General features: G+C 34.5%; 1 protein-coding gene across 3 annotated transcripts; it reads left to right on the top strand.

The window, feature by feature from the left end:
- Positions 1-12002: 12002 nt before the first annotated feature.
- Positions 12003-20008, top strand: LOC133314127 (serine/threonine-protein kinase BSK3-like). Of its 3 annotated transcripts, none has more exons than XM_061515572.1 (12): positions 12003-12418; positions 12982-13048; positions 13128-13273; positions 13371-13591; positions 14618-14753; positions 15738-15871; positions 15949-16054; positions 16657-16742; positions 16998-17186; positions 17709-17861; positions 18669-18782; positions 19389-20008. In XM_061515572.1, the coding sequence occupies exons 3-12, from the start codon at positions 13192-13194 to the stop codon at positions 19641-19643; spliced, it is 1476 nt and encodes a 491-aa protein (XP_061371556.1). In that variant the 5' UTR covers positions 12003-12418; positions 12982-13048; positions 13128-13191; the 3' UTR covers positions 19644-20008. The 3 variants fall into 3 exon arrangements, with proteins under 3 accessions (XP_061371556.1, XP_061371557.1, XP_061371555.1); XM_061515573.1 differs by having other exon boundaries at positions 12003-12435; XM_061515571.1 differs by having other exon boundaries at positions 12982-13273.
- Positions 20009-21351: the final 1343 nt, after the last annotated feature.

Here is a 21351-nt window from a genome sequence, read left to right as displayed (position 1 = left end):
GAAAACACATTGCGTGAGAAAACGTGTAAGAAAAATATGATATATTATTATTGAAAGGCCATCACTTATATAAAATTATTGAAGGTCTATCAGTTATAAGCTTAATCTATTGTATTGAATTGGTTGCTTATCGCATCTTATCTAACAAGGAGTCGTTGGTTAATGAAAATATCTCTTTCTGCTTGCACAACTGAACATGATTAAACCTGAAATGAAAACAACACCATGTGCATGTGATATGACTGCACACGATTAGTCATCAAACCATCAAACAACACACATTGAACAATCTTTTCACTAGCAGAACTTCTCCCTTCTTCAACAAACAATGTCAACTTCTGTCCCAGATTGCACACAACACAATAATTATACTATACTTAAAATGACAGCAAAAAGTGTTTGTATATCATATGCAGCCTCTGAATCTACAACAATGTTTGAGTTGTGAGTTGTGATTCATACATTATTTGTTTACTCCTATATGAGCCTATTTACTCCACAATTGTGGACTACTACCAAAATGGTAGCAACCAACGAATCTCTTTTGTTTTGCCTAGGCTTTCTGTTGGAAATCGACAATCACACAGAATCGAGAAAACAAAAAAGGAGATAAGAGTAGAGAGATTGACACGATGATTTACCCTGGTTCACCCAATATAGGCTACGTCCAGCTTGTCTGTACTATATTCACCTCACCGCCACTCGTTACAAGTCTCTCGGTTTACAAGCCAAATATAAATAGGATTACAAGAAACCCTAACAGCAGCTATTCATGGGCCCAAGCCCAAACTGCTAAGAAAATTACAATAGAAACAGAGGCCTAAACATTACCTAGCCTCTACGGGCCTGGGGGCGCTGCCCCCCGGACCCCCGCCGGGGCGGCTCTCCCGGACCCCCGCTCGCTCACCTGGGAGCGGGACTCCAGTTGCCTTTCTGCTGACCCCGATAATTAGGGCCAACATCATCATGTGAAGTATGAGCCATACCCAACACTTTCAAAAGGACCAATCTTGTGGTCACTACACTATTGACTATTGTGTAGGTTTGGGCCCTTCCCTCGTTTCCTTGGTATTGGTCTTTTGGGTCTCATTTGTTTATGTTGGATGACCCAAACAGTACACTTAGAATATAGAACATGGACCTGTGCATTGCAGAGTCACAAACAACATTTAAGTATTCAAAGCAATATCGTGAAACCATTTCCACAAGGAAGAAATTCAATCACTTAACTACTAAATTTTTTTTAAAAGAAATCCAATCACTCGTCTTAACTACCAATTAATATATGCAGTGGGTAACAAGCTAGCATATCATAGACAATGTAATAGTAAGACATTGATTCAATAATTTACTGTCTATCAAAGTATAAATTGAATATCATGTCACAATAACCATATTATTTCGACGCAGCAATATGCGGTTTGAGATTGGATTATTTCTAAGAATTAATTGGAAGCGTTAATTCTGTATTTGGGTCGCAACACAAACATGGCATAAATAGTTTTTGTGTCAAATTAATATTTAACACGAGCACAATCCGTTTATTACACAGATTTAAAAACTTTGTCACTAATATCCAAAAAAAAAAAAAAAAACTTTGTCACTAAATATGTCTATTTTCATGTAACATTTTGCAATCTCAATTCTTCACTCATTTTCATGTAACATTTTAGGGTTTAATCTTTTCTATATTATAAGAGATAAAGTTATCTCATACACACATATACAATTATATAAGATCTATATTTTCTCATTGTCTCTCTTCTCCTCATATTGATTCACATAAACTTCACATAATTTTATATGTATATAGGAGATAAATTTATCTGCTACAATATAAGAAAATTTTTCTAGAACTATCCACCTTACTCAAGTGACACCTGCTCTTCGGTACTCATCTTAGCTAGCCCGGTCATCTTTTAGTCCACGGGGAAACATGCAAGTGTTGAAAATTCAAGTTGTAGATTAAGAAAAGATCAATCATAGACTTATTGTTTCCAGAATTTAGGTTATGATATAGCGTCAAGTCCACTGTTGTAATTTGCCTCTTAAGTCATTGATTTGGAATCTCCCCAACCAAAAAAGAGAGGAGAGAATATTTTGCAACTTGATGCTGCACAGCTAATTAACCACTGTGAGGAGCAGCAAAATACAATAGTGTTTAATAGTTTAATAGCATACATAGACAAAATAATAATAAAAAATTTAGTATTATTATTATTTATTCATTCTTCTATTATTATTATTATTATTGTTATTATTATTATTATGTTCTAACTTTTTCAAATTGTAACTACTCACTAAAAAATAATTTTGTGTCATTGTGATGTCAACACATTGAAATTAAGAGACCATCATAATTGCGCATGCTAAAGAGTGAGATTTTTCAAAAAAGATTGACCGATAACAACAATCACTTATATTGAAAACATCCTTAACTTGCAAATAGCATTTGAATACATTTTTTTTTTGGATACAGCATTTGAAATTTTGAATACATTTATTTGCAACAGTTTGAGCTTTTTTGTTTTTTGTTTTTTACCTTAACCATGAATGAATGGTCCCACTAAGCATATTCAGTGCCCTCTGTTTAGCCGCCAATCAGCATAAACAATCAGATTTGTTAATTTGTTAAAGTCAAAAAATCTTGCCATATATATATATATACACGAAATTCACATTTCTGCAGCTGCTGTACGTGCAGCAATCAAATACTTGTCATACATATACTTGAAAGCATTAAATGCTGAGAATCATAACCATACAAAATATGAAAGTATTAAATGTGGAGAATCATAACCATACACCCGTTGTTGCTGTACGTAAAGCGGTTACATAAATAATTTTACCTATATATATATATATATATATATATATATATATATATATATATATATTTGATACTGGTATCCAATTTTAAAATTTAACATCAAATTCTAACCGTTGCTTTCCATCAATCAAAAGTTCTCATTTATTGGGAATTAATAATTAATTAATAAATTTGATTCCCAATAAATGATAATCATTGACTGACGAAAATCAACGGTTAAGATTTGATGTCAAATTTCAAAATTTGACATCGATGTCAATATATAAATATTTGATACCTATGGCTAGGGGTGTAAATGGGGTAGGCCGGCCTACAGAGGCCTACAGCCTAGCCTATATCAGGTCAGGCTTGGCCTATTATAAATAGTAAAATAGAACATGGCTAAGCTTTTAAAAAAATCTATTTAGAAAATAGGTCATAGGCTTTTTTTGTACATGTTGGGCCTATAAGCCTACAGACCGGCCTATATCATATTATTTATTTAAAATATAATAAATAAAATTATTATTTTAATAATTTTGAATAATAAAATAATAATATTTTAGTTATTTTTTTAATTGTTAAATGTTTAATAGGCTTAAACAGTCTAACAGGCCTAGGCGCTTTTATTTTTTAAATACAGGTCAGACCAGACTTGTAATTTGGGGCCTACATAGATTAATAAGTCAGGATATACCCAATGTTTTTACATAGGCCTGGCCTATTTAAGCCAAAGTCTAGCCTATTTACACCGCTACCTGTGGCAAAGGATCCTCTCTCTCTATATATTTATATATTCTCTCTTTATACTGTCACTATATATAACGTTTCGTACTATCAGCCTAAAATGACGTTGTTTTATGTGAGATAAAGGAAGTTTGCGTTCAAAATTAATTGTAGAAAATGGAAATATTATATTTATTTTCAAATTTGTATGGTTATGATTTTCCATATTTAATGCTTTCACACTATAAAATAATGTCAAATTTTAAAATTTGACACTGGTGTCAAAGGATCTTATCTCATGTATGTATGTATATATATATATATATATATATATATATATATATATATGACTTATCATTTCTCAAGCTGCTCGAGACAATGTTATCTCCGGCTACTAAATCATAACCGTACAAAGATGGATCAATGGTGATAAAGGAAGAGAGAGAAAAAAGGAATCATAATCATTCAAAGGTAAATCAATTAATATATGGAAATAAATAAACAAAATGACGTAGTTTTGGGATGGCAGGAGATAACATTGTCTCAAGCAACTTGAGAAATATTTTTCTCATATATATATATATATATATATATATATATATATATATATATATATATATATATACAAGTAACAACATGAAGATACGTTTATAGAATAAAAAGATGGGCAAAAAAATTAAAATATTACACTTTTAATAATTAATTACGAATAGGTTGCAGTTTGGAAACTATGTGCGAATTTATTGCAGTTATTCACGCTCAAAATGGGCGGGACAATTCACGTCCAAGTTAGGCGTGAATTACAGGAAATTCACGCCCAAAGTCGGCGTGACAATTCACGTCCAAACCAGGCGTGAATTGCTTGGCCTATAAAAACCCCAAAAATTTCACTTTTCCATCTCACACCTTCTCTCTAAAGTTGGTCTGCCTTCTCTCTAGGTTATTTGTGGAGCATTTTGCACGGCGAAGCCCTGTCGAACAAGTAAGTCTTCATATCTGTTTTATATATAATACTATAGTGATATAGAAATATGTTATTATAGTGATCTAGAAATATGTTAAAGTAGTGTCTTAAACACTAGGAATATAATAGTGACGTGGAATACAATAGTGACTGTAGTGAATGTGGAATATATTAGTGAACTAGGAATATTGTACAGATTTAATTAAATATTTTTTGTAGGTAATGTAATTTAATATTTTTGTTAACACATGTAAATTAATATTTTTTTGTAACACGTGTAATTAAATATTTTTTGTAACACAAGTAATTAAATTTTTTGTAACACATGTAAATTAATATTTTTTGTAACACATGTAATTAGTTAATTGTTGTAACACAGGTAATTAATGTAATGACTTTTGAATATATTAATGAAACCAATTAATTTATTATTGTGTATAGTACACTATTATGGCTGACTCATCATCGTCGGAGTCACCTCGATCTACATCCGGTATGAGGCTCAGGGTGAGCCTTCGAATCCCAGGACCCACGTGCTTCCAGGACCATACAGGTGGGACGTACTTAGGAGGCGCACGCAATGCACAATTGTTTCACAGGTTGTGTGAAACGAGGAGAAGTGTCGCCAGTGCAACACTAGACGTGGAAAGATGCAGGGGGCCATCTTATGATGATATTCCCGATGTCGTGGCAGACTACCTGCAGCAGGCTGGCTTCCTACATGTCGCCCGCATGCGGCATGTTCAGGTACGCATATATGAAAGTACTGATCATATGACTTTTAATTTAATAATAAATGTGAAAAACTTAGTGTATGCTTAAACAAGTTTATTTTGATAATAAATGTCTGCATTTATTTCAGATTGATCTCATGCTGATCAGTGCTCTGGTGGAGAGGTGGAGACCAGAGACACACATGTTCCACATGACGCAGGGCGAGATGACCATTACATTGCAGGATGTTACGGCTATATTGGGATTGCCGACTGATGGGAAAGTGGTTACAGGTGCTACATCCACGAATTGGTGAGTCCTGTGCGAGGAGGTATGTTATATTTTTTGTAAGAAATTACGATTATTATTTTCTCTGGCTGCCAAAATCATACGTTATGGAAATTCATCATATTTTTTGTAGGTTGTTTGGCAGCCGTATGGGGACTATCATTTCTTGGACATACCTGCAGATGAGCGATATCTTTGGTTGGCTAGGACACCGATCATATGTTTTCATACGGTTAAGCAGTGCCAACCAGATAGATGCTTGAGACAGTTTGGTTTGGTCCAGCCGATACCTTTGAGGCCTAGAAAACTCAAAGGGGTTCATGATCACATACTTCGAGGTCAATGGCCTGATAACAGGCAAGTTAAGCTCAGACCATTCATACATAGATGGCAGATCAGGGCTCAGCACATAGGTCAGCTGCCCCCCATTGGCTGGGTTGAGGTCACCAAACCATGAGTATATGGATTGGTATCGGCTCCGAGGCAAGCGTTATGTATCCAGGAGAGCGGCGAAGATTGGACGCAGTGTATGTTTTCTAAAGAGCGATATGTTTCTAAGTTTTTTCAATTATTTACACTGTCTTGTTTATTTTTATTGTAGATTGATGGTTTGGGGATGCTTTACTTCGCGACTACTCCTGAGCATTTTGAGACCTTTGGTTTAGACTGGGTTCATGAGGAGATTGGGCGCTTAATTTCTGTATTCAGAGAGTCCTCCAGGGTGGAGGAGCCAGGATCACAGGCTCCCCTGGCCCAGACACAGGATGAGCCTTAGATATCTCTTGACATTCCTACACATAGACAGGAAGGACGAGGGCTAGGACGCCGTCGAGAGCCAGTGGCACCACTTCCGGAGCCTATACATGCCCCTAGGCCACGCATGAATATGTCTGGATACTTCAGGCCCCCCTCGATGGGGCAGACATATGATTCTCAACCCATTTATTACGGTCTTCTTCACCATCAGGATGTGCCATTTTTCCCTTCGCAGACAGGTACACATGGTCCACCCATGGACTCCCAGAGTCAGCCAGTGTATCATGCAAGTCCAGTCCACAGCGCACCTGATTACATGCAAACCACACAGGCAGAGACTAGCACTCAGGATTACCAGCCGTGGTCACATGGAGATGTTAACGACTTGATGGAGCAAATGTGTTGGGACCCAGATTCGGTGCCAGATTGGGAACCATTTCAGCCTACAGATGTCACTCCACCTCCCTACAATGCGTCTACTTCATCTCCTATATAGCCAGTTACAACATCAGGTCCAGCATCAGTTACAACATCAGCATCAGAGCCAGAGCCAGGACCAGAGGTTGTTCCAGATGTCATTCTAGCCCCAGCCGACCCTGACATTGGGCCACGTGTAGCTCCTCCACGCAGATTTTTGCCTCCTCGTCAGGCACGGGAGAGGCAATGGCCTCCACCATCGTAGTTTGTTATGTACTAGGACACCATATTTACATGCAGTGACTTATGTTTGACACTTTTATGTCTGTATATTTCATGGACTGCATGCTTATCCCATATTGTGTATGAGTTATTTATTTTTCAGCATAACTAGATTAATGAAACAAATGACATAGATAACACAACATAATAAAGCCACGTAAAAGGTGACTATCATTTTGATTACAAACGTTACATCCATCACTGATTGGGTAAACGATTAGGATAAGAGCGGCGATTATGCCCAGGTAGCTTACAAAGACCACACTTAATTCGACTTTGACTGGCTTCAACTTCATTCATCTCGTTGCGTATCCTAGTTGAATTTGGACGGCCTTTTGCACGCAACATAGATTTGTCGGGTATGATAACTGGACCTACCCAAGGTGGAATAGCAGCCTCATTACCACTTGGCTGCCAAGAAAATGAGTATGCATGAACCAAATTCTCTGTCAAGAACACATCGTCCACAAATCCAAAAGGATTCTGCCGAACACTTAGTGCCGCCGTATAGGCATGACTACATGGGTACTTGAAAGCCTTAAACTTTCCACATTGACAATATCTCTCTGGAAGGTTGACAAAATACGATCTCTCATAACCCTCGTCAACTTCAAATACAATTTCATCAACATTGTATGTACGCACATTGTGACCTGTTGCAAGGCACTCATTAAACTTCATCGATTCAACTATATTTTTGCAATGACGATGTGAAGCATGAAGCTGTGTTGTAGCTGCTTGACCTCTTTCCACAAAATAATGAACTAGCCTGCTGTATGTATGCTTAACCAAACCAGTTATTGGCATGTTTCTTGCACCCTTCAAAACCCAGTTAACGGATTCAGACAAGTTTGATGTCATATGGCCATATTTAAGTCCATCGACTTCATATGCCCTCGTCCACTTTTCCTTTGGAATCTGATCAATCCAATCTGCAATCTCAGGACTAATGTCACGAAATTTTGCAAAGGCTATATCGAAATCAACCTTAGAAGGAGTATAACCTGAAAAGAGAAAAATATTTAATAATTTGTTGCAATGAATAATAATCCTAAACATCATAAAAAAGAGACCAAAACATACCCAAATTCATAATCGTCTTCTTCAATTTTTCGTTCCGGAACTTTTGATTAAAATTACTTGCAATATGGCGAAGGCAAAACACATGTTGGGCATGTGGTGGCTGCCAACCACGATGATTCTCCACAGCAGATAATATGCTTCGATGCCGATCTGAAATGAGACATATGTTTTGCTTTTGCGTGACATGACGACGAATGTTATCAAGGAAGTACTGCCATGCTTCCAAAGTCTTGCCTTCAATAATTGCAAGTGCTAATGGCAAACATTCTGCATTTCCATCCTGAGCTATGACAATCAATAATTTCCCTTTATACTTTCCATATAAATGAGTGCCATCGATTTGAATTACTGGTTTGCAAAAATTGAAAGCCTCGCAACATTGTCTATAAGTCCAAAAAATGCGATGAAACACTCGTTTTTCACGTACCAGTCAGTGGGCAACAAAATAATCATCTGTTTGAATATTATAAACAGAACCTGGAGAAAAGCGAAGCATACATTCACACCACCTAGGCAAAAATGCATAAGACCCCTCCCAATCACCATACATGATCGCAATTGCTTTTTGTTTTGCATACCATGCCTTTTTATAAGAAACTTTGAAACCATACGCATGGGTGATCTTCTCCTGAACAAGTGAAATTGACATTGATGCCTTTTTATAAGAAACTTTCAAACCATACCCTCCCAATTCACACTCGTTTTGCATACCATGCCAGAACTTGAACCATCATGGAAAGAATCTTGTTCCCTCGGATGATCCCAATTAATGTATGTGTAATGTGGAATTTCTTTCCAAAATGGAACAACATCGTCCACTGCAAGTACGAAATTAAACATTAAAACCAAACAATTTGATAAATATAAATGTATATTTTCAGTCCATTAACTTACTTACCTTCCGATATTGGCGGTAACTGAGTGGACGCGACGTTATCATGTTCCTGGACATGAGACTCCGCCACAACATTATATTCTAGGATTTGAGTTTCAGGAATACCACATTCATCATCGTTGTCTGAAGCACTAGCATCCTCAGCAAGAAGTTGATTTTTCATTGCAATATTTTCATCATCGTCATCCTCACCATCATCTTCCATAACCCAAGTAAGGTCATTTTCTCCTTCCTCAGACAGATTACCAACAGGAGCAGCAGATGATGATGCATTATGTGCAAAATTTAAATCAACTGACCTCACGGGTATAACAACATCCTCTGTTTCGGCAATATCCATGTATAACTCTAGAAAATCTTTCCTTGCCTGGTTGAAAAACTCTTCGATTACCATTTCTACGTTTTCATCGTCAACAACTTGCATACTAATGTATTGTGATTCACACCATATTCTTGCAGTGACCATATTGATAGATTGTTTACCTTCAAGCGCTAACTTTTGACGAATTTTTTGATGTAGTTCGCTAATTATTGAGTTCCGCATGATACATGTTGGTCTTTTCTCGCCTTAAAAAATGACACCACGTCGACCTTCCATTTTCCTACCAGTATAATATAAAACAACACGAACAAAATCAGAATGTGAACTCATTCTTAACTATATTAATAAAGAAAAACACAAAACAGAGTATGCATAAGCAAGTGAGACTGTATCGAAGACTAAGAAGTTAAGATGAAGAGTTGTGATGAATGTGGAGATGAGAGGTGTTTATATAGGAAAAATAAGTGGTATTAACGCCCAAAGTGGACTGGAAAGGGGGCTGAGTCACGCCTAGATGGGGCTGGAATACCCTTTGATTCACGCTTGCATGGGTTTGAGCGTGAATGACGTGGAATTCACGCCTAACTTGTGCGTTAATTGTCCCGCCCATTTTGGGCGTGAATGACTGCAATAAATCTGAAAATAATATTCAAACTGTAATCTATTCGTAATTAATTATTAAAGTGTAATATTTTAATTTTTTTGCCAAAAAAGATGGCATGAATTAATATTAAAAAAAAAACATGAGTATGGGCTCCAAAAATAACCCATTAGCTTATTTAAAAATAACCCATTAGCCATTGGAATATTTAAGCACTCGTGTCCCTAGTAAGATATTTTGTACATTTTTTTAATAGAAAATTCGAACGTGAACTAAGCTCTGTTAGCTCTACGAAGAGATTTAACTTCCAAACTTGTACAAATATGTGTTTCATATAAGTTAGTTAATAGCTTGAGTTAATTTGGTTATCATTTTTAAAAGAAATTCAAAACTGAAAGGGGAAATTCTTATCTTCATTTTTTAAAAAGGTCATCATTTTTTTGGTCAAACAATACAATTTAGTAGAAAAATATGTTCTCTCATTCTAAAGTCATGCTACAGTTTACCAAATTAATCATATATAATGTTAAAACTAAAGGATGGTAAACAAATTTCAAAATGAAGAACGTTAGTCACACGTTCTCTAGAGGCAAGAAACACACGCCTCATTCTAAGGTTTATCAGATCTATTATATATCTCACGTCAACACTTATTTGGTGTGAGCTGGAAAAGAGGTGTATTTTTTTCTCTTCTTTAACCTTTTTTGGCTTATTTTTTTGTTCTCTTTTTAGCTGTAAATGACGATGATTAGTCTTTCAAAAAGTGGTGTTAGACTTTTATATATATATATATATATATATGAAAAAATATTTATATTTTTAAAAGATATAATTTTGTGTTATTTTAGATGAAATAATATCATTTTAGTTTATAATTGATAAATTTTTCCATTTTATTATTCGTTTTCTCTCTCTTCCTAATTCTAAGGAGGAGAAAAAATATAAAAGATTAGCAATTATGTATCCAAATGACATTATTTCATTTATAATGATACAAAATTATATCTTTTAAAAGGATAAACGATATATATATAGAGGTAGATCTTTTGACATCAATGTCAAATTTAAAGTTTGACACCTCATTTGAGTGCCGTTAGATCAAAAAAGATCAATGATGTCAATACTTACAAATCAGAGTCGTTGATTTTTTTTTTATCTAACGACTCTCATATAAGGTGTCAAAGAATCCTGCCTCATATATATATATATATATATATATATATATATATATATATATATATATATATACTCGTACATAAAAGCAAGACAGTTATAATAGCATAGTTGGAATTGTTAAATGCAGAATGATTTTGTGTTATCCCTTAAAGCAAGACAGCTACAAGCAAAGTTCCTACAAATTAAAATAAGCATCATTATGCTGAAAAGCATGCCTCGAAATGTAGGTATATAAATTCACGAGTGTTTAAGGGGGTGTTTGGTGCAAGGATTTTGGCCGGATTTCTGGGAAACAGAATTTTTTTAAATTTTAAATTTTTGAATATTACCGTAAACTGAATATAAAATCATATTTTTAAAAATCGAGATTTCCAGACAAAAAAAAATTTCTCCTCTATCAAACGCCCCTAAAAGGTTATATCAAAATATTTAAATTCATATGTGTTCTTATTTCTTATGAGCTTAAAAGAAGAAAAGAAATTGGAAAAAGCATTTATTCTTTTAGCTAAAATTTAATACAGTTTGATTGCTTGACAATTGACACATACGGCCGAATAAAGAATTTGATTAAATTCAATTCTGGTGTGTAGTTATTTTCCTTTTTGAAAATAATGCTTTTTCTTGGATAATGTACACATGGACACACGTCATTGGTTGAATGTGTCCGATTTGACTTTTATGCCTAGCTATACTATACCAAGTAAATAAAACCCTTCAAAATTATTGGTTATTCTTGGCGGTGGATTTTTTTTTTTTATTTTAAAAAAAGAAAAGAGCATTTAAAAAAATCAAACTGAAATAATAATGGAAATAAAAAATTCCATGAACAAGTATGCCAATAAATTGTTAACTATTTCTTTTAAAATATTAATATGCAGAGTTTGAATATATACTCATGACATGTCGGAGATAATAATTGATTTATTTATAGTTTATTCCAAATGAAAAGGTCAATAAAATAAAATAAACTAAAATTCATAAGCTTAGCTTCATCATCACCATCTTCTTCATTCGGTCTTCAGCTTTCCACACAGATCTTCAGTTCAGCTTTGAGTTTCATTTCTTCTTAATTGATTGTGTTTATAATAATATATATACTTTTTTTTTAAATATTGGGTTTAATATTTTACTTGATCTGGGGTGAAGAATTGTTGGGCTTTGGGAAAAACAAAAATTCTTGATTTTCTGAGGAAAATTATATGTGGGGTTTGATTCAATCGAGGAAAAGACTCGAACTTTGCAAATTGTAAACCTTTTTTTCTGGAGCGAAAATGTGTATCTGGTAAAACTGTTGATTTGATCGAGAGAGAGAAAAAAAAGCATTTTTATCAGCTTCAGGTGGATCAACTTTTTCCCTCTACCATTGGAGAAGAAGAAGATTAAAGGTGAAGTAGCTTTTTGGGTAGGTTGAAAAAGTTGTGCTTTATTCAGTTCTTAGTTTGAAAAAAATAGACTTGAGTAGCATTCTGAGTTGACTCTAAAAAGAGATAGATGCAGAGAGATGCCAAGATACTATCCTATCATATGAGGTTATATATTCAGCATCTGTGTGTTTATGATTTACCCCACTTTGGTGAAATGCAATTAAATGTTCATATCTGATGTTTTTTTGGCTTTAAATGATAAGATTAATAGTTGTTAGGTTGTCATATTTAAGATCATCTGGATTGGGGTTATTGCCCTATCATGACTTTTCCCCTTAAAGGAAGTAGTTTTGCATTTGTTGATTGTAGATGTTTGTATTCTCCTTAAATCTGACTTATGCTTATTGGTACTTAGTGCCACCTGAAAATTAAGTAAAGAATATAGGGACTATTCTATTTTAGCTGATTGGGAGTGATCAAAGACCATGCCCTTATACCTAAAATGTGGATTATGATCAGAAATTTTGTTGCTGGTTTATCCCCTTTATCTTACCTTAAACACAGCTTTTTGATGTGATTCACAGGCATTTACATCATATAGTTACCTGAGCTTTGGACTTTGGTGACGAATTGTTAATGCTCAATATGGAGGTATGTTGTGACATTGCATAAGTTTGAAACAGTCCAGGTGGAGCTGAGTGGACAGGTTACTGTTTTTGGATATATACAGAAAGGCACATAATTGAGAGTGGAGGAGGTTGTCATTACTTTGATTTTGATTTTATTGTATCAAAATGGGGATTCAGTGCTCCACACTCGTGCCATGTTGCGTGGATTCACAAGTTAAGGCATCTATTCTTGAAGCTCCAGATGCTGGTAGGTAAAAGTGATACACTGATGCTATATGCATTCTGTTCTGTTGAGTAATGGTTATGGTTGATACTTGATAGATGTTTATTGTTATGGTTTCCAGAAAATGGAGACAGAAATGAGGCCAATCATGGGCCTGTATTTCGTGAATTTACATTGGAGCAACTTAAGAATGCAACATCTGGTTTTGCTGCTGAGAATATAGTATCTGAACATGGAGAGAAGGCTCCTAACGTTGTTTATAAAGGGAAGATGGAGAATCAAATGAGGATTGCTGTTAAGCGGTTTAATAGAAATGCTTGGCCTGATGCTCGGCAGTTTTTGGCAAGTATTCTTCTTTTTTACTTAATGGCTTCTTCAGATACTCTCTTAACTTTCTATTCTCCTGTTCACAACCTTCCACGCAGAAATACTTAGAATTTACCTTAGACAAGTGCCAATTAACCATTACTGATGAATAAATCATAATATAAACTTTTGGTGAGTCGTTTTTGTTCTCTCTTTTCTGTCACGCACTGACAGACTTACACATATGGAAACTTTCCATGATCCATCACTTAGTGTTTTGTTGGTGGAGGGCAGGGAAGGGGGGATTCAACGTTGGGGAGAATTACCCTGAGGGTCGTCAATGCTAGCTTTCTAATAGAAAGTTAGAAACACACTCTAATATTGCAGAAAACTGGGAATCAACCCAGAGATTACAGAAACTGACGTAAGAAAGAAACAGAAATGAAGCATTTCAGTAACTAGGTTAGCTCTTCAAGGGGCTAGCTTCCTCCCAAGTCCCACTTTACCTACTGAATTCTTCCCTCCTTTCCACTCCCACTCTATCTTCTTTTAACACTCTTAACAGACTTCACACCTTCTCCTGCTGCCATGTGTCTAGGCAGTTACTAGAAAATCTCCTATGCATATTCCCCTTTTCCTCACCTCTCTTGTTCACGCAGGTCAATAATCGACTATTTTTCCATTTATTTCTCCTCACATAGCTATAGTAATAGTAGGGTATCTAACACTTTCTTGGTGAGATCACGACCATTGAACTCTCTTTTTTCACCCACTATGTTTGACCTTTGTTGAAATCAATTTCTTAAATGGAAATCAGGTGACCTTTTCTGGTCTTTTTGTTGTCTGATCAGTTTGCATTGATGGGAACATGCTAGTGTGTTTGTGGTTATTGCTTAAAAGTATATTTCAATATGTTATCAATCGGATTGATAATATTCAAGTAATGGTTAGGTTTGATTATTTTTCCGAAGCTAATGGTGCACCATGTTGTGCTGGTATGTTTTCCTTTCATTGTCCTTTTCACTTTAAATTAATCAGAACAATTTTCTTTTGTAACTGTAGGAGGAAGCTAGATCAGTTGGTCAGCTTCGTAACCAGAGGTTGGCAAATTTGCTTGGTTGTTGCTGTGAAGGCGATGAGAGGTTGCTTGTGACCGAATATATGCCCAATGAAACGCTGGCAAAACACCTTTTCCATTGTAATAGTTCCTTTCATACATATGTTTTATCCTTTTTATTTTTGGACATCTGATCAATATGTATTGAATTAATGGTTTACCGATATTTCTGCTATTGGCTTTGCTGTGAGTGAAATACTGGCTTTTATTTTTTTGGATACAATGGTGGCACTGAGGTTTGAACCTATCACCTCATGCAGACTATTCAAATCCTTCACCACTAGATCAATGCTAGTGGCTTGGGACTCTATTGGTGCATAATATGCGATTAGAGCTCTAGCCACCACATTTCAATCGTTTTCATTTTGGATGTTATATAATGTTCTCCATTTTTCTGCATTTGTTTGTCAGTTATTATTTGGACTAGGGCAACTTCACAAAGGGTGCTAGCACAGCTTATTATAATGATTACTGTCGCATGCCTTAATTTTTTTTTTGTGATATTTCAAATTTTTACTTGTGTTGTAATTATAGATCAATTTACTCTCAATCAGTAGACATGTTATTTTTTCTCTAAGAGAAGGAATAAACACATTAAAGATATCGTATTTTAGCCTTGGTGTGTTAGGTGTAGATTTTGAGGAATTAACTTTGAAGAGAATTGCTTTTGTAAGAATTGATTGTAGGAAAATTGATTTGAAGGGTAAAACTTGTTTGGATATTGATAGGAAAAATCATTTTTTGAAGTGTCAAATTACGAAGAAGTGTGTATGTAAGATAAATAGCATTCACTATTACAATAATGCAAATATGACATATTGGGAGGTGTGAAAATTGATTTTTGTAAAGAAACAATGTTTATTTCCAATTTTGAAGCTTCATTTTGTGACCTTCAAAATCTAAACAAAAACATTATTAGATAAATCTTTCCAAAAGTTTATGTTAGATTTTAGATTTAGATTTCATGATGTTTGCAGGCTCTCTTTTAAGATCCTGTTTTCCTTGCTACATACTACATTGTCATGATTGTGTTGTTCAAGTGATATAGTCATGTGTCTAAATCAGGGGAAACACAACCGATGAAATGGGCAATGCGACTAAGAGTTGTTCTACATCTTGCACAAGCACTAGAATACTGCACAAGCAAAGGGCGTGCCCTCTATCATGACCTCAATGCATATAGAGTTCTATTTGATGAGGTAAGTTTTTGTGCTCCCCTTTCTATACATGTCAAACATAATTCGATTAATATGAATTATATGTTAGAATTTTGCAGGAATGTAATCCTAGGCTTTCAAGTTTTGGCCTGATGAAGAATAGTAGGGACGGGAAAAGTTATAGCACAAATTTGGCGTTTACCCCTCCGGAGTATCTCAGAACTGGTGTGCATTATTCCTTTGCAGTCATGGCTTTATTTAGATTTGTAGGAAAAAAGTTATGATTCTTTTAGAATGCCAAAATTGTTGTATAAACTCGATACATAAACATTCTTTGTGTCAAATAACAGTTTAAAAGGCTAATATTGCTGCAGAATTGGTTATTACTATCATGAGTTGCGATTGCGAAGGTTTAATTTCTCACAAAGAAAAACAACCTCTTGATCTAGGCTTATGTCTTCATATGCTACTTATGCTTCAGATTGTTGTAGCTTGGTGGTGCTTTTTTCCCATAAAACTTTTGTCCCTTTTTTTTGCACTGGTGAAAAAGCATCTCAGTGGTGCATAAGTTGGCTTAAATTGAACATTCTCTGTATGTCTAATGTACTGGAAGTGCTCAGCTCATTGCATATTTAAGAATCAGCTTATTATTTCCCTTCATAAGCAGCCATATGATGCCTATGGTTATTAGTTGTCCTTCTTGCTTGTGTTTTTCTTTGTGCAATATTTGATAGAAAATGTGTCTTGCATTGTAAAATTTACAATCGTTAATATTTTGTAAGAATTGGGTGATCCAGGGTTTCTTATAACTCTTCTTTGTTCTGTAGGGAGAGTAACACCAGAAAGTGTTATATATAGCTTCGGCACTCTTTTGCTGGATCTTCTTAGTGGGAAGCATATCCCCCCAAGTCATGTAAGTCATCTTATTGAAGGGAAAAGAATCCCACTCACCTATCCTTCTAAAAGAAAGAATGGAAGGAATGGAAGAAGTTGATAAATTATAAATATTAGAAATCATTATTAAAGATTACTTAGTTGTAAATAATACAAATATTTACCTTGACAAAGTTGAAGAAAGCATAATTTTCACCTTTATATTTCATTTAGTGTACATATTTGTATATTATATGCAAACTTGCATATCTAATTTTCAAAAAATTTGGAGCAGGCTCTTGATTTGATTCGGGACAGAAATCTTCAGATGCTAACAGATTCTTGTTTGGAAGGACAATTTTCTGATGATGATGGAACTGAGTTAGTGCGGTTGGCATCTCGATGTTTGCAGTATGAACCTAGAGAACGACCTAATCCGAAGTCATTAGTGGCTGCTTTGGCTCCTCTTCAGAAAGAAACAGAGGTGTGTTTACTATTATTATGTGATAGTAAAGCATCACTTCCGTAGTTCGAAAAATACCTTTTGATTTTTTCACAGGTCTTCAAAATAAGGCAAAGACAAAATGTGATTAATGACTTTCCCTGTTAAGTATATTTTCTTTATCATAACAAGATAGTCTTGTGCATCTTTTGATTAGCCTGGTCCAGTAAGTGGTTTCTTTCTCTCAGCTAGATGGATTTGTTCTTATAATTGGGACAGGGGACTCTTGTCCTGATATCATCATTCTAAACAAATTCCTTTGGAATTTTCTAGACACAGACACACTGGTTGTAGACACATGGGAAATCTCAAAATTGAAACAAAAATTATAATCTTAATACTGAAAATGTTGCATATTTTTTTCTATATTCATACTTGCATATGGATATGGTCGCACACACATAGTAGACATTCATGACAACAAAGCTTAACTAATCTAGTTTGGAAGTTCAACTCCTGATTATTTTGCCTCACCAAAATTTATTTCTTCTCATTTCTTTTTAGGTTCCTTCACACTTATTGATGGGTATGGCACATAGTGCTACTTTTGCTTCATTATCTCCACTTGGTGAAGCATGTTCAAGAAAGGACTTGACTGCTATACATGAAGTTCTCGAAAGTATTGGCTATAAAGATGATGAAGGAGTAGCAAATGAGGTTATCTATCTAACATATATTTTAATATTACATTGTTTATTGATTTTGATATTAGATTATTTATTAACTTATTATATCTTTTTATGGTTAGTAGTTTGTGTGTGCAATACAATGTTGTGAAAACCGGAACGAACCGGCCGGGTCAACCCGGTGAACCGGTCTTCTGACCGGTCCGGTTATTACATTGGATCGGTCAAGTATCAGACCCGGTACTACCCTGTGCGACCCGGCCGGTTTTGGTTAAAAACCGGTGACCCGGCCCGGGTTTTTTAAAAAAGAAATTCAAAAAAAAAGTTTTCCAAAAAAATAATAATAATTGACATATTTGAGTGATCTATTACTTATTGACTTACATAAGTTATGTATCTACAATCTTAATATTATCTCAGTCATGCACTATGCAGGGAATTTTGATTTGATAGTTAGAGATGTCGTTTACCAAACCTGAAACACCAATATAACAAGCATTATGTGTTTGTTTGATCCTTTATTGGACAATAATGTATAATTTATTTATTTTTATATTAAAATATTTAGAGTTTATATTATTTTTTTCAGCTATTTGAGTTTATTTATAATTTTTTTTAATATGAATTATAGATTTATATATAATTACCGGGTCATGCAGTTCAACCAGTGATCCACTGGTTGAACCAGTGACCCAGTACCTCGACCAGGTCATTGATCGGGCCGGTTTTAATAACATTGGTGCAATATATTTACTCTTACTCAAAAACTGTGAAGTGATCATATTATCCTTCATTATTTTAGATGCTAACTCGTGTATTCTCTTCACTGATACTGCAGTTATCATTCCAGATGTGGACTGATCAAATGCAGGACACACTAAATTCTAAGAAAAAAGGGGATGCTGCTTTCCGACACAAAGACTTTAGATTAGCAATTGAGTGCTACACACAGGTAGATTTCTTATGGTGTTATTTAGACTAATCAAAACTTGGGTTACCATTTTTTAATTGTAACTTTGCTTTTAGTGATATAAGATTGCGTGCTACAAAATAGATCTCTCAATATATTTTTATTGAAATTAATAGTGACTAGATAAGGGCGAGTCTTGGAGCAGTGGTAAAGTTGCTTCTTGTGAACGGAAGGCCATGAGTCCGAGTTTAGGAAACAGTCTCTTTGCAAAAATGCAAGAGTGAAGTTACGTACAATCAACCTTTACCCCTACCCTCGCAAGTCAAGGAGCCTTGTGCACCCGGATTTGCCCGTTTAATAGTGACTAGATCCTACAGTACTAGTTGATGTGAGATTTTCATAATAATGAATAATGCTTTTGTTTTCTAACTGGAGTTGTGCATCAATATTTAATGTTGTGAATATAATAATTGTCAAGAATAAAGTAATTTATTCTTTCATTTGAATGATTGAATCTATATCAAGTCAATGAAGGTAGCATTTTGGCAGCACCTTTGGGTCCATCTTATTTAGCAGGTCTATTTGACATTTAATTTGGTTTTTTTTATGTTAGTTTGTTCTGACAAGAGTTTATTGTTTCACATGCAGTTCATTGATGTTGGAACAATGATTTCTCCAACAGTCCATGCACGGCGCAGTTTGTGTTATCTCTTCAGTGACATACCTCAGGAAGCACTGAATGATGCAATGCAAGCACAAGTGATTTCCCCCATATGGCACATTGCATCTTATCTTCAATCTGTTTCACTGGCTGGACTTGGAATGGAGAATGAAGCTCAAGCAGCACTTAAAGAGGGTACAACACTTGAAGCCAAGAGAAATGCACATGCTGGACAAAAGTGAAGAGTTTGTACAGAGACCAGTTTCTTGCTGATTGTGTGTTCTGCATCATGACCAGTACACAACCCACAGCATTGATTATAGATTTCATCTTGGATGTGCAATAAGATGCATCCCCATCAAAAAGTTCATATTTGTGTGTCATACATGTGTTTTGAGGAGTTATTGAAGAGACAATGTTTTGATGAGTGTTGATAACACTGCTCCCCCTTTTCATTGGGTAAAGCTTGGATGTTGGTTTAGTTCTTACTATGATTTGATTGCTGGCACATGAATCCAAATTTAGCATTATCATTATATTCACCCTTTTGTAACATGAAAAATATGTGATAGTGAAAAGCTGTGTTGTAATGCTGAGTACTTTGTTTTGAAATGCAAGCAGTGTATACTTCTTTTCTCATGTGCAGATCAATGGGTTAAGGAACCACATTGTGTATTCATTTTCTACTGCCATGCATCTTGATAAATAAAATATCAACTGAAAAAGTTAAATAAAATATAACAAATATTTAAATATTTTTCATTAGAAAAATTCGCATAGCAGAAAATATGATAAGATTTATTAGCACAGTAGACCACAATGAAAAAAAAAAAAAAAACAAGTGAAAATATTTTTTCTACGGACGAAAAGATTTTTAATGTCAAGGTTATACTGAAATTCCTTGTCACGTAAAATTAGGTCAAGAAGTAGCCCCGTGTCATTGAATTAAGTCGAAAATAATTACAGTAGCATAATATTCAAAAAATTTTTTTTAGGGAAAACGTTATTAATTTTGCAAATACGTCGCTATAATTACATATATGCATCCCTTTTCATTAACAAACATATTAAAAAGCAGCCAATGTGGTTTAAAAATAAAAAATTGTGTAACTCATCTAGGAAGAGTATAAACCATAAACAAACCTTGAATATGACAAATTAAATTTACAGTATATTGTTCTCAAAACATCATCCAAAAAAATAAACAAAATATGGGTTAACAGGAGAAACTTAGACTCATGAAATCGTGGGATCCACCAAATTAAAAAAAAAAAAAAAGCTGAAGGGATTTCTTTTATTTGTGCAGCCGCGGATGAATTTCTCCTGCAACAGATGAATTCATTCCTCATAAAATATACTATAATTCAGTATTTTTACAAAGAATATTCATAATATTAATAATGGGTTCATTTTTTCTGCAGAGTTACTGCAGATAAGTTATCTACAGTAAACTCAATACTACGTCGTTTTGGACGGAAATCATGTGTTCTTGTAATTTCAATTTATTTTAGGGTTATAATAGTCTTTATATTTATAATTTTTTAAAATTTCAATATCAAAACGACGTCGTTTTGAAAATAAATATAGATAATTTATCTGCAGTAACTGCAGAAATATTTTTCCCATTAACAATATACCTCAAAATGACTATAGAGTTTATCATACTTGAAAGGAAGTACTTAAAACTTATGTGTTGGGGGGCCTATGTGTTCCCCCACGCACTCAAGTAAATAAGTATGATACACTTGAGTAAATTATAGAAGTGGGCAACTCAATTTGAATCCACAAATTTTATTTTATTTTATTTTATTCTAACTGTTCTAATGGTTTGTACATGTATATATGAACTTGAGATGAATATTTGTGGGTTCTTTAGGATTGAGACTCATCCAATTCAAGGTGTGATAACAAGGTGTCCAATAGTATATCCACAGACAATAACAAGAAGAA

Source organism: Gastrolobium bilobum, unplaced genomic scaffold (genome assembly GCF_033153095.1).
Source record: "Gastrolobium bilobum isolate Gb01-03AN ecotype WA unplaced genomic scaffold, APGP_CSIRO_Gbil_v1 utg3818, whole genome shotgun sequence".
NCBI lineage: Eukaryota > Viridiplantae > Streptophyta > Magnoliopsida > Fabales > Fabaceae > Gastrolobium > Gastrolobium bilobum.
Note: the sequence above shows the minus strand (reverse complement) of the source record. Positions and strands in the feature narration are given on the sequence as shown.